The sequence below is a fragment of the Elephantulus edwardii genome, unplaced genomic scaffold (genome assembly GCF_000299155.1).
Source record: "Elephantulus edwardii isolate Elephantulus edwardi_28Jun2011 unplaced genomic scaffold, EleEdw1.0 scaffold00025, whole genome shotgun sequence".
In the NCBI taxonomy this organism is placed as follows: domain Eukaryota; kingdom Metazoa; phylum Chordata; class Mammalia; order Macroscelidea; family Macroscelididae; genus Elephantulus; species Elephantulus edwardii.
The window spans coordinates 18,397,021-18,415,902 of NW_006399775.1; the positions used below are offsets into that span (position 1 = coordinate 18,397,021).

Here is an 18,882-nt window from a genome sequence, read left to right on the forward strand (position 1 = left end):
ACGATGTCCCTCTCTAAGGACCGGTCTCTCCTCACAACATGTCCAAAGTATGTTAGACGGAGCCTCAGAATCCTTGCCTCCAAGGAGCCACCCGGTTCAACCCTTTCCATTATTAAGAAAATTTTCTTCCCTTAGCAAATGGACAAAATCAACTGAATATATATAGCTTTTCCCTGGACTCTCAACTCTATTAAATTGATTTATGTGTCTAAAGACCAGTGACAGGCTATTTTGACTATTGTAGTTATCAAGTACGGGCTTTTTTTTTTAATGTCTTTTTAAAAAATTTAATTTAGTTTGTTTATTTTTCATTTCAATGAACAGAGATTTTGGAATTCCATTCATTCATTGTTGCACCCTTCTCCCCGCACACCCCCCTCCCCTATCCCCCCCCCCAAGTACGTTTTAAAATAAGGATGCATGATCTCTCTTACTTTCACCTCTTTCAACATTTTTTTTTAGCTATTCAGGTCTCCTATCTTCCCAAACAAAGTTTAGAACAGGCTTTTCCATTTCTGCAAAGAAGGCTGTTAGAATTTTGATTGGAACTGCATTGAATCTATAGATTGCTTTGGGTGGTACTGACATCTTAAAAATACCAACTTTTATTTATCTTTTAAAACATCTAAAAATACTAACTAGCAGTTAAATATGCACAGAAGACACCTTGGGATCTTCATTAAACTTCTCAATTTTCCCTATTTCACCAGTTAATATTGACAAAATATGATAAGAAAAGCAAATGGGGAATTAATTCTCTTTTTGTTCATAATTTAAGTGATACAGCAGAAAGAACAGAGAACCAGAACAATTTTAATTTTCTATATGTGGGGTTTTTTTAAGCATTATTAAAAATAAAAGGAGCTCTGGTAGCCTAATGGGTAAAGAGTTGCACTGTCAACTCAATGGCAGACTGTTCGAATCTACCAGCTGCTCCACAAGAGAAAGATGAATAATCTCCTCTTATGTGATTTACAGTTTCTGAAAAAGCCACCAAATGGTCAGTTATGAGTCAGTCCCGACTTGAAGGTGCATAACAACAATGAATGACAAAATTTCAGAGACTGATTATAGTCTTCTGTGCATACATTTCTTAAACTTAGAGCAAATCTTCATATTAAAAAAAAAAAAACATCAAATAGAAACATGTCTTTCAACATGGGAACCACAACTTACTTGAACTTGAAAAAGTTCTCCAGCTCCCTCACAGTCATTGGACGTTATTATTGGGGTATGAATATGCACAAAGCCATTGTCCTAGAAAGAAAAATACATTTTACCGTATATCTGCAGAAGAAACAATTCCAAGAACATAAGCATTACCTTATTTTACCTATAAAGTGACACTGAGAGAATGTTGTCTCAAATCCCTCACTAACTCTTCAAATATAAGATCATTTAAGGTTGGTTGAGTGTTTACTATGCACACCAGAACACGGAATTTCAAATGAGGAAGAGATTTAGATATTAACTACTCCAACTTCTTCATTTTAAAAGTAGGGAAACTCCGATGCAGACAGATTAGTGACTTATCAAAAGTGACACAGTTGTTCAGGGGCAGAGCCAGGACTGGAACGTTGGTCTTCAGGCTTGCTCTTCAGTGATACTGTACTGACAGTGGTTTAAACACACACTCTCACACTTTTAAGGTATAAGGGCCTAATGCATAATGATGTTGCCCACATTACAAAGATAATATAAAAGAATCAAAACAAATCTCCATTACCTTGATTTTGGAATGAGACCTTTGACTGTCAAAAAAGAATAAAATTTAAAGCTGACAAACAAGAGGCTAAAGAAATTATCAGAATGTGAAAAAGGCAGAAATAATTTGTGGGAAGTCTCTGTCCTTAAATTGATGGCACAGTGCACTGTACATGGACTTCACTTGAAAAATTATGAGCAGCAAATCCATCCATTACTGAGGTGCCCAAATACCAGTCCTTCCGTTCAAAAGCTGGAGACTATTTCCATTAGTGAACCACAAAAGACCGCTGCTAGGAGGACTGAGATAACTTCAAGGTTATGCGCCTTTCACTGTGACCATGGATGCAGGCAAAAGGTTACATGGAGTGCAATGTTGCTGGGTGGAAGTGGAGGTAGATAAAAATGAATTTATAAAGGCAGAACAGCAGGTGCTGAAGGGTCAATGCAGAGTATAATCTAAAACTTTGACTTTGAAATCAATACAATAAATTTACACAGACACATCTAATCTCTGCTAAATTCTGCCCACCAGTGGTGGAATGTAAAATGTTCTTGCATGTTATTGGAGGGGGGGCCTCATGAATTTGCCTGGTCCTTTCTAAAAATTTTTAAATTATTCTGGCTACTTCAATTCTGGCTTCTGAATACAAAAACATTCAGTCAACAATAGGCCACACAACATAGAAGGATTAAAGATACAAAATATAAATTAAGAATCTTTCAAAGTATCGAAGTATGTACTTAACCCTGAGAACCACCATTCTGAGAGGTGCTTCACAGAGCACATTACAGAGAACCAATGAGATATAATCAATAACATTACTGCATAAAATTTTTATCTCCTAGGAGCCAAGAATTATGGACATGAATCATTTATTCCACATAAAATGCAGGCAACTGTGAGCATGAGTTGCAGTAAACAAAGAAAGGAAGTGAGAAATCCAAAGGAAATGAGGGTGGGGAAGGGGCGGGGGAGAGGGAGGAGAAAACTTAACGGCTAAATAATAAGTGCCAAAGTTAAAACTGGTCAAATGCCACAAGAAACAGTACTACAAGCCTCAGAAAAGAACTGTGTAGAATAAAAAAAAAAAAGACAATTACACCAGCAGTGGGAATCATTTTCAACATTCAACTAATGCTAAACCTTTTAAAAGAAGCCACAAATCTTTTATTAAGCTTTAATTCTGTTAGCAGGATTTATCAAAGTCCGTAACATTACCAAAAGGTACAAAAGAAAGAATACAAAGGAAGAGTAGTAATGCAGTGAGAACAAAGTTCAAAAAGGGAAAGTAAGTATCAAGCTCCAGAGATAAAAAGGAAAATAAACAGCGGGGAGTGGTGGGAGCCCTCTCAGCAGCTGCCTGAAAACAGGTTACCAGAGTCAGGGAGTTGCACCATCCAAGGCTTCCCACTTAGAGCTATGAAAGCCAGAGAAGGGCTAAAAAAACCCAAACAAAGAGAAAATAAACACTTTGATCCAAATTATCAGACTCCACATATTACCTCTAACTAGGTAAAGATTTTGATATATATATACCTGTGTTGACAAGTTGGAAATAACACATAGCTAAACCTCCAGGGTGTTTTCAGAGGCAGTAATTGCATGGGAGGAGACTGTCCATCCTTCTCCTGTGAAGCAGCTGGTGGCCTCGAATCACATGCCTTTGGAATTGCAGTGCAGCTTCTTGACATTAGGCCACCAGAGCTATACTAGAATCAGGTATTTCATACTGTTGTTGTTATGTGCTATCAAGCTGCCTGTGACTCAAAGCAACCCCATGAACAACAGCTCTAAAACCTGCCCTGTCCTGAGCCAGACTCACTGACTCTGACACACCTACCCCCATGGCCCCTAGTTACTTTATCAATCCATCTCATCCAGAATCTTCCTCTCTCCCTCCGCCCTTCCAAGCATGATGACCAGTCCCTCCTGGCCACATGCCCAAAATGAGATGGAGTTTCAAAATTCTACCAGTACTAGATATTTTAGAAAGCTTCTGAATATTTGAAATTTACAAAATTGACGTACTAAGACAGACATGTCCCCCAGAGGAAATGAAGACTATTTTTCTTTCACATAACAGCCCAGACAAGTATTATCATTTGACCTGAAGCAGTTGGTAAGAAGCTTCAGAAGAACTGCTAGCCACAGGCATGCCACTGACAACAAGTAATGACACCAAAAGGAAACAAAACCAAACCACCAAAAAGTTGTTTTTTGTTGTTGTTGTTGTTGTTGTTGTTTACCATGGAGTCAGAACAAACCCTTAGTAAATTCTGATTAGTAAACTGCACAGTTACAAGAACTCAAAGGTACAGCAGTACGAGTCAGTCAACACAGGGGCAAAGAAGACACCATGTCTTCTTCAGGCTCTGAGGGAACTGCTGTGAAGAGGACCTTGCCTGACACAATGAGAACTTCAAGTTGCCTGACTCAATTTAGGAAGACAAGGAAGTCTACAGCACATTCTAGGGACACTTCAACTAAAATGAAAAAAAAAAAAAAAAAAAATTCATGCCTAAACAAAGGAATCCATAGTCGTCTGAGAAAAACTGCTCTTCAAAATGACTCCCAACGTTCATAACTTTTAAAATCTACATAACTAAGTTTTATTTCATCATTAGCAAACAGGTCCCTTACATTCGTAAACCAAGTTATATACACAAATGTTTTTTTATATTCAAACCAAATAATTAGCCATGTCACACATACACAATGAGTACGTTGCCAGGAGGGACCGGTCCTTGGAGAAGGACATCACACTTGGAAGGAGCACAGGAGAGAAAGACCCTGGGTGAGATGGACTGACACAGTAGGAGGCGTAATTGGGGTAGGTGTGTTGGAGACAGTGAGACTGGCTTAGGATAAGGTAGGATTCTGAGCTACTGTACAGAAGGTTGCCATGAGTCACAGATAACTTGATGGCACATAACAACAACAACAATTTCTATATCCTTTCTGTATTCCCATGTTTTTACTGATGAATTTGAAATAGATAAAAATTTCATTTCTAACATATCCACATCTTTTTTGAAACAGAAAGAAAAAATCAGAAGAAAAAGAGTACCAAATACTTCTGTTGTTGTAGTATATTGGACTCACAGCAACCTCACAAAATACAGCAGAAACACTCCCTAGGATTTTCTTTCCTTATTAAAGAAGATTAGTGGGGCTTTTTGCCTGTAGAGTTAATGTAAATATGAACTGCCCTTCAGTTCTTAAATAAAGTGGCCCCAGGGCTCCTTACCAAGATAGGATGTCATTTTCTCCTCCTGTTTAGATGTACAGCCTCAGAAACTTGAAAGAGGGTTGGGTCTCCATGAGTCAGAATTGACTCAACAGCAGTGGGGTTGGTTTTGGTTTGGGAATAACACTCCAGAGGAGTCCTGCTGGTGCGGTGGATTAGGCACTGAGCTGCTAACCAAACAGCGGACTATCTGAATCTATCAGCTGCTATTCCAAAGGTCATCAGTTTGAATCCACCTGTCATTGTGCAGCAGCAAGATGAGACAAATCAGCTTCTGGAGGGCAGTTCTACTCTGCCCTATCCGATTGCTCTGTGTCAGAATCAACTTGAAAGCAATGCATTTGGTTTGAGTGTACAGCCCATCAATAACTTCTTTAATCCCGAGTGTCACTAAAAGAGGCTTTATTTGTTGTTGTTGCTATGTAACGCTGAGTTGGAACCAACTAGTAGCTACCCCTGCAGTAAGTTTTCAGATGCAGGAAATCACAAAGGAGTGGACTGCCCATCTTTTCCCCATGAAGTAAGTAGCTGGTTCATTTGAACCTCTTCTGGGTTTTCAGTGCACCTCCTTACTACTAAGCCATCAGAGGTCCCTAACAAGCAGCTCACATAATATATTGCTATTTTCAGTTTTATAACTAAAAAATATACTTACAGCTCTTGTAAAAGGTCTCAACTTTTTAATTAGCTTATTAGCAATAAAGGGAGGTCTGGGGGCCTAGTGGCAAGAAGCTGTGCTGCAATCCTGAAGGTACGCAGTTTGAGGCCACCAGCTGTTTTGTGACAAGAATAGGCAGTTTCTTCCAGTGACAATAACTCTCTAAAAACGTGACAGAGGGTCAACTATGGGTCAGTTCTGACTTCACGGTACACAACAAACAACGTTAGCAATAATGCTCAAATTAAAGTTATTTTCTACCACTTAATTTTTACATTACTTTAATAGACTCAGGTTTTTAAATTTTTTTAAATGTTCTTTCATTTTTAAATTGTTTGCATATTAGTAAAGGCTGCAGGTAACAAAAAATAACCACAAAGAGAAAGTCAACTTGTCAATGGTTTGCCAATATCACCATCTAGTGGCCAAAATCGCCAACTTTCACTTGGTCTTTCTGTGTGACGCTCCCTGTTCAAATAACACCAGTACAGTTACCCATAGTGGGGAGACTTAAGATGGTCTTCTAGATTAAGACAGACCCAGTCACACACTTCTTAAAGAAACAAAATTAACAAGTTAAATTAAAATTAACTAGTTAAAAATAGTTGAAGACTGTCTAACCAATAGTGCTGAAAGATAAGCCCCTCAGGGTGAAAGGCACTCGAAATACCACTGGAGAAAAGCTGCTTCCTCCAAATGGAGTCAACCACAATGACAAAAATTAAGAATTAAGTAAAACTTAGGGGAATTTCACTTGCTGATATGGTGCAACTCGAAATGAGAAAAAACAGCTGCAAACTCCCATTAGTACTCACAACAGTGAATGTTGGAAGTAGGAATGTAGGAAAATTTAAAATTGTCAAAATGAAATGGAGTGCCTGAAGACAGATATTGCAGGTGCTGCTGTTGCTGTCATATACCACTGAGTACAGACTAACAAACTGCCTACCCTCCAGCAGGTTTTCAGGGGCAATAAATCGCACAGGAGGAGACTGACAATCTTACTCCCACAGAGCAAATAGTGGATCTTAGCCACATGCCTTTAGATTGGCAGTTTGACTCCTATAATGAACTGGGACTAACATTATGAGTCAGACAATCATATGGTCTACCAAGCCAACAGTAACAAATTGTCAAAAAGAGGATTTCAAGACATCATCAAGTACAGTGTTGTCTAATACCCATACAACTAAAAAAGACAACTAGGTAATATGACTATTACCCAAAATTGTGCTTATGTAAAACCTATACTTGGACCAGGAGGCAATCGTCAGAACAGAGAAAGGAAACAATGCTTGGTTCAAAATCGGGAAGGGATTTGCCAGGGATGTGTCCTATCTCCGCATCTTTTCAATCTATATGAAGAACAGATCATCTGGGAGACCGGGCTGTATGAGGAGAAATGTGGCATCAGGATTGGAAGAAGACTTGTTAACAACCTGTATTATGCAGATGACACAACCCTGCTTGCTGAAACTGAGGAGGACCTAAAGCACTTGCTGCAGAAGGTCAAGGACTACAGTTTTAAATGTGGATTGAAGTTCAACATGAAGAAAATAAAGATTCTCACCACTGGGCTGATTGACAGCATCATGATAGATGGTGAGAGATTGAGATTGTTAACAGCTTTAATTTGCCTGGTTCCACAATCAACACTCTTGGCACCAGTAGCCAGGAAATCATGAGATGAATTACATTGGGAAAGCTGGCTGCCAGGGATTTCTCCAGAGAACTGAAGAGCAATGATGTCGGTCTGGAGACTAAGGTGCACCTGGTCCAGGTCACAGTCTTTACAATTGCTTGCTATGAGTCAGAGAGCTGGACAATGACTAGGGATGATACAAACAGAAGAGATTTCTTCTAGCTGTGGTGCTGGAGGAGGGTTGAATATATACCATGGACTGTTAGGAGAACAAACAGGTTCATCCTAGAGAGGGTAGAAACAGGCTGATCCTTGAAGACAAGGATTCTTAGGCTTCATCTGACATACTTTGGGCATGTTGCAAAGAGGGATGAGTCCTGGGAGAGGGACATTATGCTTGGAAGGGTAGAGGGACAGAGAGAGAAAGAGGAAGACTATCGATGAGATGGATTGCTTTGGTGACTTGGGTAATGAGGGTAGGGGTATAAGAGACAGTAAAATTGGCACAAGATAGAGCAGGTTTCGGGACTATTGTACACAGGGTTGCTAAGAGTCGCAAGCAACTCAACGGCATGTAACAACAACAATAATCCAAAATTACATACCAAATACCAATGTAAAAAAAAAAGAAATTAAAATTAATTTTATAAAACATAACACTGATGTGACAAATGCAATTATGGTTACCCATGGTGGACAGTGTTTGGTGGAGCTCCCGACTGAAACAAGCTTGGAAGCAGGAGTGGCATTCACTTCCAAAATAGCTTGCCTCCAGAAACTCTACAAACATGATGTAACATTGAAAATTATACAAGTGTTCAGGTCTTCCGTTCACAGGGTCACTATGAGTAATCTATAGCTCAAAAGCACTTAACAACAACAACAATAACGAGAAAGATAGAAAGCTATGCTACCAAGCCAAAGGTGGACAATTTTAATCTGTGGCACTCAGGCCTGATTTTAATTGGTTTTAGTCAAATATTCTAAGTGGTATAGCACTTGTCTGTCCATCTGCTGTACAGAGGTAACTCGTGGTTGCCATGATGCCAAACACTGTGACACTGATGAGTCAAATGCGATAATAGTTACCCAGGGTGGACAGTGTTTGGTGGAGCTCCCCAATTAAAACAAGCTTGGAAGCAGAAGTGGGATCCACTTCCAAAATAGCTTACCTCCAGAAACCCAAGGAACTTGAAGAAACGATGAGTTATACAAGTGTTCAAGTCTTTCGTTCAGAGGGTCACTATGAATCTTCTACGGCTCAATGGCACTTAACAAAGCATGACGATTATATGAAACACAATGTGAATGGCAATAGTGTGAAACACAATGTGTACAAACTTTGTAAGCAAATAAATAAAAAAACAATCAACAATAACAAAAAAAGAAATTGACATTTTTTACCATTCTTTGGAATAGAAATAATTAGCAAATTTTCTGAAACAAAACAAAGGTGCTGTCAGATAGAAAGAAAGAGAGTGAGGGAGAGAAAGAAAGAAACTGGTCCCAAAAAACGAACAGGCCTTTATTGCACGGTCTGAAAGGGACTCCAATTAACCTGGCCGAAATGGCGCACAGGTAGTTTGGGGGTGGTTCCTTCTTATAGGGGTCCTGGGAAGGACTAAGATGGTATTTCTCGCAATGTAGAGTGTTAAGTTAGGTTTGGGCTATTGTGATCAGACTCAGACCCTTATCAGGATACACTGTCTGGTCTGGTCTTTGATACGACCAGCTTAGATGTTATTAAGTTTTTCAGGAAGTGATCAAGTTTAGCGGGGGAAGGGAACTGCCATATTCTTCCTCCAGGTGCAATCAAGTGTGCTGATAATAACCAGTGAAGAAACATGAGAGTTGGAAACAAGATCAATAGTTAGTAAATATGGTCTTGGGAAGAAATAAGATGGTATAGATTGCATATGAAAGAAGTTTATTAAGACTGATAGGGTGGTATTAATAAGTTCAGAATTCTCTATATAGGTATCAGTTATAAAACTAAAGTTCTTTTTCTTCAGCCTGCAAAACTAGTTGCTTAGCCTGTCTCCTGTCTTTAGTCATATAGAGTAGTTTAATCTGTCTGTTTACCAGAAGAGGAAATGCATCTATCCTAGATGCTGGTGAAGCTGGTTCTCCAGTCATATGTAAACTGTGTCATAATCGCCTGTTTACCAGGAGGAGAACTGGGGCCTTCCTGAATTACTGATACATAGATAGGACCTGTCCTTTTCAGATGTAGAAATCACCTTTTTTTACTAACAAAAGTGCATTGTTAAATGAGCTAGAGTTTCACCCTAGCATATAAGGCCATGACCACTCCCAGACAGGGAGGCAGTTATCTGTAATAAAGTGCATTTATGGATATTGCATTCAGTTTGTCTTACTGGCGACTGACTATGGAAAGAACCCCTTGCGTTCAGTAACAAGACCAAGGATTTACTTATTTAAAAAATACCTTTTTTTTCAGGGGAGCTCTGGTGGCCTAGTGGTAAGGAGCTGCAACTATAGTCCTAGAGGCGCACGGTTCGAATCCACCAGATGCTCTGCCGGGGAAGGAGGGACAATCTCCTCCTGTACCAGTCAGACCTGATTTGACAGTACACTCACACAAAAATAATAAAATAAAATAAAATAAATTTTTTTTAAAATCTTTTTTTCAACAAAATAAATGGGCAACACTGTTGTGGTTTAAAAATCAAGACAAGTTAAGTGTCTAGGCTGTACCCTTTGTCCATACCTATGTAATCTATATGCGGAATAAATTCAGAAAGTTGAACCTATGGAGAATTAGACATCAAGATTGGAGGAAGACTCTGCTTACTGAAAGTGAAGAAGATCTGAAGCCTGTGCTGTAGACAGACAATCAATATGGATAACATTTCAATATCAAGGTAACAAAAACCCTCACTACTGGGCTAATATGCAATCATCATAGATGGAGAAAGAATGGAAATTGCCAATCCATGGTCTTTTCAACAGTGAGTAAAATGAAAAAAGAATTGATGCCTTTGAGTTGCGGTGTTAGAAGAAAGTACTGAATGTCACATGGACTGTCAAAAGAACAAACAAATACATTTTGGACAAAGTGCTTACACAGTGCTCCTTAGAGGCAGGGAGAATGAAACTTTATCCCACATATTCTTAGCAAACCAAGAATAGGAGGAAACTTCCTCAAACAGATAAGTTGTTGTTGTTGTTGTTATGTGCCATCAAGTTGCTTGCAACTCATAGCAACCCTATGTACAAAAGCACTAAACACCGTTCTATCCTGTGCCAACCTCGCCGTCTCAAACACACTCATTCCCACCACTCCAATCACAGAATCAATCCATCTCATCAAGGGTCTTCCTCTCCTACGCCATCCCTCCACTCTCCCAAACATGATGTACCTCTCCAAGGTCCAGTCCCTCCTTGCAACATGCCCAAAGTATGTCAGACAAAGCTTCAGAATCCTTGACTCCAAGGAGCATTCTGGCTTCACCCTGTCCAGGACAAACTTGTTTGTTCTTCTAGCAGTCCATGGTATATTCAACACTCTTCTCCAGCACCACAGCTCAAAGGCATCAATTCTCTATCATCCCTAGTCACTGTCCAACTCTCTGATGCATAGCATGTAATTGCAAAGACCATAGCGTGGATCAGGCGCAACTGAAAAATCTACAGTTAACATCATGGTCACGTGAAGCCTTTCTATAACTATCACTGTTTCTCTAAGTTCATAGTTTCCAGAGGCATGTGGTTTAGGAAGTGGAGTCCACTTCTGCATCCAAACCTGTCTTAAACTGGGAGCTCCACAAAACAATGTCTACCAAGGGCAGCTGTTATGGCATTTGACCCAAGGTTCAGCATCACAGCAAACGTAGATTACCTCAGTACAGCAAATTGACAGAAGAGTGCTATACAACTTAGAAGAATGATCCTACAAAATATAGTAACACAAGGCCCTGGGCCCCAAACAACTTTTAAATACAAGGGCGCTCACAGAGCTCTTGTTGACTCTAAACAAGAGACTTAAACAAAAACAACCAAACATTCCAGGAGACCCTCAACCAAAACAAAGTGCCCAAGTTACAGTCCAGCCCAGCAGGGCAGTGGCTTTCAATACAAGGGCCCTGTGGGAGGTCTTGTTGACTCTAAACAAGAGGCTTAAAAAAAAAAACATTCCACACAATCCTCAGGGTTTTGGGGTTTTTTTAAAAGTATCTTGTTTAGAGTCAAGACCAAAAGTCTAGTATCATGTCATGGTCATAGTAAAGGACTAAATAATTCTTAACATTTAGAATGAAACCACTTCAAGCCCACACTATCCTAGAAATTTGAGCCAGTGTAATCAGAAAAAAAGGGGGGGAAAGGGAAGAGGGGAAACGGAAGTAATTTACCCACATGAAAAAAGAAGAGGTAAAACTATTCTTACTCACAGATGACATAATTATCTATGTAAAAAAAATGGATGAAATGACAAAACCAAACTACTAAAAGTAATGAGTCAACTTAATAGCAAGGGTGCAGGATGCAAATGATATAAACATTGATCACAATTCTTTACACAAGCAAGAATAACTGAAATGTGAAGCTTTCAAAATAGTAGTTATAACAAGACCCAAAAAGTATGCAGTGCTTAGGGATAAAGCTGACAAAAAATACGAAAGAGTGAAAACTAAAAATTACTGCTTAAAGGCCTACAGAAACAAAGAGTTAAGTCTTGTTCATGGTCTGGAAGACTCAATATTGTTAAGATCAATCCTCCACAAAAATCAGTCTACAGATTCACTGTAATCTCACTTGAAATCTTATAACCGTCCTCATAATAATTAACAAACTGATGCTAAAATTCACATAACGATGCAAAGAGCTTGGAAACCTAAAAGAACTCTAAAAGGGAAAAATCAATTTGGGGGAAAACACTGTCTGGTTTACAAAATTGCAGGCTATATTAATCAAAACAGAATGTACAAAGACAGAGAAATGGAACAGGACTGAGAGTTCAGAAATAGACGCAAACATATATTGACAACTGATACTTGGCTAAGGCAGAAAGGCAACACAATGGAGACAGACTTGGAACAAACAGTTCTGTAACAGCACATCCACATGCATAAAAATGAACTTAAGTCTATACCTTATGACATACACAAAAACACTACAACGGCTCACAAACTTAAGTGTTAAACTTGAAACTAACAAAATATCTGGAAGAAAACAGCAGAAAGTATTTGTGACCTTGGGATAGGCAAAAGTTCCTTAGATACAAGACTAAAAGCACAATACTTCAACAAATGGAAAATTGTACCACAAAATTAAAAGCTTCTTTCTCTGCAAAAGATACTAATAAGAGCATAAAAAGACAAGGTATGTTCTATGAGAAAAAGTGAGTGTCTGGTAAAGAAATACAAAGAACTCTCAAAACTCACGATAAGAAAACAACTCTATACAAAAATTAGTAAAACACTGGAAGAATATTTCACTGAAGGAAATCTACAGATGGCGGATAAACACATGAAAAGATGATCAACATTATCAGTCAATAGGAAAATGCAAATTAAAATCAAAATGATATATCACTACACACCAATTCCACTGAACTCAACTCATTGCCCTTGAGTCAGAAATGACTCAGAGTTGAATCACCAGCCAATTTTTGCAAGCTGTTAATCACACATGCAGGGACTGTCTGCCCATCTTTTACTGCGGAGCTGCTGGTAAATTCCAAAAGCTAAAACAGCGTCTTCTTTGGGTCAGCTGCATAACTGCCTACAGCCTCCACCACTAGAGCCCCACCACCACACACCAACTGATGTTGGTTACTGTGGAGTGGGAGCTGACTCACAGCCGACCCTCCACAGAGGGTGCTCAGAGGCTGTAAAGCACATAAAGATCTTTCTCCCATGCAACACCTGCCTCTAGGCTGGCAGAGGGTAATTCCTTACCGCTAGGCCACCAGAGCTCCACTTACAAGTAAAATTTAAAATCAAGCTATAGAATAACTTAGAAGTTTCTTAAAAAGGTTAAACATATACTTGTTTATAATTCTACTCCTGGTTACTTATTCAAGAAAAGAAAAACAGAAATATAAGTCTGCACAAAGCCCTGTATGTTCACAGTGATTTTAGATGGTTTAGAAAAAAACACAACAAACAAAAACCCAACATATCAAAAAACAAAAACCTGGACACAATCCAAATGTCTCACAGGCAAATATATAATAAACTGTGGTAGAGTCATTCAATGGAATACTATTTAATAACTACATTTAAAAAAAAGAACTATTATACCATATCAACATGTATGAAATCTTTTAATAATTATGCTGGGTAAAAAAAGACAAAAAAACTGCACTGCAATCCCAGAGGTACGCGGTTCAAATCCAACAGATGCTCTGCTGAAGAAGGAGGAACAATCGCCTCCTGTACCAGTCAGATCCAATTTGACGGTACACACATAAAATAAAATAAATAAAAATTATTTAAAAAAAAAAGACAAAAAAGTTTATGTATTAAATTTCTAAAAAATTAAAGAAACTATAAATGAATTAATAATAGGAAAAGGCAACAGATAATTGGTTGGTTTGGGAAGAGGAGGGACAGGGAGGGACTACAAAGGGCCCCTGGGAAAATTTTGGGGGTCGTGGATATGTTTATTGTCATAATTGTGGTGAAAGTTTCACAGATACATAAATATATAAAATATATAAAAACCTCCCTCACACTCATCACTGCAGAGTCTGAACCAATTCAAAACTGGCCCCCCACTGAGTTTCTGCAAATGTAAATCATGGGAGGAGATTTCCCATCTTTCTTCCATGGAGTCACTGGTAGATTCAAACCGCCAGAAAATTGTGGCCTCTGGGGTTAGTCGTGCAACTCCATAGGACTGTACCACTATATACACATGTAAGAACTTACCAAATCATGTACTCTAAATATGTGCAGGTTCTTTTAAACCATTTATTCTTTAAAAAGGCTATCAAACAAACTATACATATATACACATATATAAAGCACACACATGCAAACATGCATACATGACTGTGACAACTTAGCAGCATCACACAAGTTAAGGGTGCTGGAAATAACTAATAGAACTTCTAGAATGAAGCAACTCCAGCATGACAATGATGCAATTACACTAGAAGTAAAGCTCCTTACCTTAAAGAAAGAATAAATGGCAGCCGTAGCTTCACTTCGCACCCTCAAAATAGAACCCAGAGCATTAGTCCTGCACCGAAGGTGAGGATATTGTCTTAAATATTCCAGAGGATGCCTCTCTTTATATTTAAAAGGGAAAGTCTGCCAACAAAAGGAAAAAAAAAACACAAATTAGAATGTAAAACTGAGACTTTCATAAAATCCATTTTCAAGACACTTTTTAAAATAGCAGAGCTTTGAACAAAATTAAGATGTGTTCTTTTATTTCTTAACAGCACTGGTTATAGTCAGTTATTGATCCCCAAAAGTCAGGAGAATATCAAAAAGGTCTGAATTTGAATTCTGCCAAAATATCTTGAAGATCCCTAACACAAAAGAGGGAAAGAAGCTTTCTTTCACTTGGCAGAACAGTGAAGACAGAAAAATTTATGTCCAAAGAATTAATAGTTCTGCCTAGACAGATTTCTAATCTTCGCATACTCATGTAGTGAGACCAAGAGAACAGAAGCAGATTTTCAGATAAAAACCAAAGTTTCAACATAAAAAACAACAAAGAAGCAAAGTTAAAGAACTATACTGCTAGTCATTTCCTTTACAGTATTATGTTTTTTGAGGTCTAGTGCGTTATTTGAATTTGTTCTTCAGTTCCTTGAGCTTAAGATATGCTGAGCGAGTTCGGCCCTTTTGATTTTCCGACTCCAACTCCTTGCACATTTCATTGTACTATTTTGCTTTGTCATCCCGTGCTGCCTTTTGAAATCTTCTATTCAACTCTTTAGTATCTTGAATTCTTCCCTGTGCTTTGGCTTCTCTACGCTCCAGTGCAATTTTCAGAGTCTCTTCTGACATCCATTTTGGTCTTTTCTTCCTCTTCTGTCTTTGCAATGACTGTCTGCACTCTTCCTGGATGATACCCTTGATATCCTCCTACAACTCATCTGGCCTTCGTTCATTAGTGTTAAAAGCCTCAAATCTGTTCCTGAGATGGTTCTGAAATTCAGGTGGGATAGACTCAAAGTCATATTTTGGTTGCCTCGGATTTGGTTTAATTTTCCTCAGCTTTAGCTTTAATTTGCATATGAGTAGTTGGTGGTCTGTTCCACAATCAGCTCCTGGCCTAGTTTTCACAGCTGATATTGAGCTTCTCCAGCGGTTCTTTCCACATATGTAATCGATCTGATTCCTATGCATGCCATCAGGTGAAATCCAGGTATGTAACCTGCGTTTATGCCTCTTAAAAAATGTATTTGCTATGAATAAGTCATTGATTGTGCAAAATTCGATCATTCTCTCTCCAGCTCCATTTCTGTCACCGAGTCCATGTTTTCCAACTACTGAATCTTCCTTTTTGTTCCCGACTTTTGCATTCCAGTCACCCATTATTATCAATGCATCTTGGTTGCATGTCTGATCAATCTCCGATTGTAAAAGTTGGTAAAAATCTTCTATCTCCTCTTTCTTGGCTCTGGAATACCAGAGGAATGTCTATCTGTGTTTCATTGACTATGCAAAGGCATTTGACTGTGTAGATCATAACAAACTGTGGCTGACTCTGAGAAGAATGGGAATCCCAGAACACTTGATCGTTCTAATGCGAAACTTATACTTGGACCAGGAGGCAGTCGTCAGAACAGAGCAAGGGAACACTGCATGGTTCAAAATTGGGAAGGGTGTACGCCAGGGATGCGTCCTATCTCCATACCTTTTCAACCGATATGCAGAACAGATTATCCGAGAGGCTGGGCTCTATGAGGAGAAATGTGGGGTCAAGATTGGTGGACGATTTATCAACAATCTGCGTTATGCGGATGACACAACCCTGCTTGCTGAAACTGAGGAGGACCTGAAGCGCCTGCTGCAGAGTGTCAAGGACTGCAGCCTACAATATGGATTGAGGCTCAATGTCAAGAAGACAAAGATTCTCACCACTGGACCAATTGGCAGCATCAGGATGGATGGTGAAGAGATTGAGATTGTACACAGCTTTAGTTTGCTTGGCTCCATAGTCAACAGTCTTGGCACCAGCAGCCAGGAAATTAAAAGGCGCATTGCCATGGGAAAGTCTGCTGTTAGGGACCTCTCCAAAGTGCTGAAGAGCAATGGTGTCTCTCTGGAGACTAAGGTGCGTCTGATACAGGCCATGGTTTTTGCAATCACTTGTTATTCATCAGAGAGTTGGACAATGACCAAGGAGGATAGAAGGAGAATTGATGCCTTTGAGCTGTGGTGCTGGAGAAGACTATTGAGAATACCATGGACTGCTAGGAAAACAAACAGATTTGTCCTGGAGAGGGTTAAACCGGGTGGCTCCTTGGAGGCAAGGATTCTGAGGCTCCGTCTAACTTACTTTGGACATGTTGTGAGGAGACATCCCTTAGAGAGGGACATCATGCTTGGGAGGGTGGAGGGACAGCGCAGGAGAGGAAGGCCCTCTATGAGGTGGATTGATTCAGTGACTGGGATAATAGGGATGGGAGTGTCAGAGACAGTGCGATTGGCACAGGACAGAGCGGAGTTTAGGGCTGTTGTACATAGGGTCGCTATGAGTCGCAGGCGACTCTACGGCACATAACAACAACAACAAGAAGTGCATTATTAATTTACATGTCAGATACCAAAAATGTACTTTATTTACTAAAGTGAAAATGTGACCAGGTCAATAAAAATTGTGAGGCATTTAGAATTACCTAATATTTGAATACTTTAAAACTACAGGGAACAGAGGAGAAATGAAGATGAAGACATCAATAAAAGCCAAGGGTGGTCAGGAAGAGTGAAACTTAAGCCAATTTTTTAAACATTAATAATCGCAGATCCCCTCTGAACAAAAAAAAAACAAAACCAAAGTTATCTATCTTTTTCATTCATTTGAGTACCAAATTTTTTTCAGTCTATTTTTTTGTAGAAATCTCAGAACCTGATTTCTGCTTTTATTTGCCATTTCTATGTAAATAGTAAAATCATCAGAAATTATACCTTATCATTGCAATTTCCAACGACGTCAATTTTTTCTGCCTTCAATTCTACATTTTGTCTTTTGGAGGGACTTTTTACAAGCTGTCCTTCTATTTTCACAGAACTCCCAAAAGCTAGTTCCCTACAAAAACACACACAAAAAAGGTTAAAGAAAGTATCATACATGTAACCCTCATTTTAAAGCAAACCTTGTCATTAGATCATTATTTAATGATATAAGCTTTTATACTTAAATAGGCCAGTCTTCATCAATGGATATTCTATTGTATACCAAAATTATTAAAAAAAAAATGAATTCTACACGTTTTAAATTGAGAACAGTGAAGTAGAAAAAAAAGTAGAAAAAATCATGAGTTAATACAATTATTTTTATTAAAATTTAGCTGGTCAAAAAAAGAAAAGATTGCATATAAAAATTGGTAAAACCAGAATTAAGGCCTATAACTTAGTTACAGAACTGTATTAAGGTCAAGTTCCTAATTTTGACAAGGTACGATGGTAATGTAAAATATGTTCACTGAAGAAAACTTGTATGTGAAAAGTCTACTTTTTGGGGGGCAACTTACTAATATTTCAAAATAAAATGCTTTAACTAGTGAGGTGGCTTGGTCAGTCAACAAAGCATTGTTCACCAAGGCAATGTTCTACATCCTGATTTGGTGAATGGTTCTTGGAATCTTAAAAGCTTGCAAACAGCCATCTGAAATACAGTTATTAGTCTGCACTTTTCTGAGGCAAACAAGAAAGAAGGAAATCAAAGATACAAAGTAATCAGCCTCATCTACATCAGAGACTATAATAACTAGACAGCACCTGGCTATCACGGCAATCATATGAGACCAAACAGGCAACACATGCCCAAAAGCAAAGATGACAGGGGAAATTAGAGAGATGGAAAGATAGGGGAGAGATGGAAAGGGGATGGAGAGGGCAAAGAGGACAGGAATGGACAAGGGACAACATGACAGCAAAACAAAACTCAATGCTGTCAATTCATTTCTAATTCATAACTGACCATTCATCGGGTTTCCAGGGTGTTAAGTGCCATGGCCAGAGATTGCCCATCTTTCTCCAGTGAAGCCATTGGTGGATTCAAAACACCAAGAAGTGATTTCATTCCTTTAGGCTAGGAGTGCATCCCATTTAAATGTTAAAAGTGACTACTGCAGGCTACTTTTCATCCTAATTCAATAGACTGGCTCAGAAAATAAAAGCACCATGAATACTTGTTATTGTTGTTAGGTGCCTCGTTTGACTAGTCTAGTATGACTCATAGATAGAGCTACGTTGGCCTAGTGGACAGAAAGTTATGCTACCAAGCACAACTGCTTGGGTGATTTTAATCTGCAGCACTCAGGCCTGGTTCAAATTGTTTTTCTGAGAAACACTATTCTAGGTGGCATAGCACTGGTCTGTGCATTGCTGTACAGAGGTAACTTGTGATTGCTGTGATGCTGGAAGCAGGAGTGGCATTCACTTCCAAAATGGCTTGCCTCCGGAAACTCTATGAAC

At 38.9% G+C, this 18,882-nt stretch overlaps 1 protein-coding gene across 1 annotated transcript in view; it reads right to left on the reverse strand.

The window, feature by feature from the left end:
* NARS2 (asparaginyl-tRNA synthetase 2, mitochondrial (putative)) overlaps positions 1-18,882 on the reverse strand; it is a 182,351-nt gene that overhangs the window by 147,012 nt on the left and 16,457 nt on the right. Inside the window, exons 3-5 of the mRNA XM_006882893.1 lie at positions 17,371-17,491; positions 14,395-14,535; positions 1,177-1,257 (exon numbers count right to left, since the gene is read on the reverse strand). Of these exons, the coding sequence (XP_006882955.1) occupies positions 1,177-1,257; positions 14,395-14,535; positions 17,371-17,491 (343 nt within the window). The remainder of the gene's footprint in view (positions 1-1,176; positions 1,258-14,394; positions 14,536-17,370; positions 17,492-18,882) is intronic.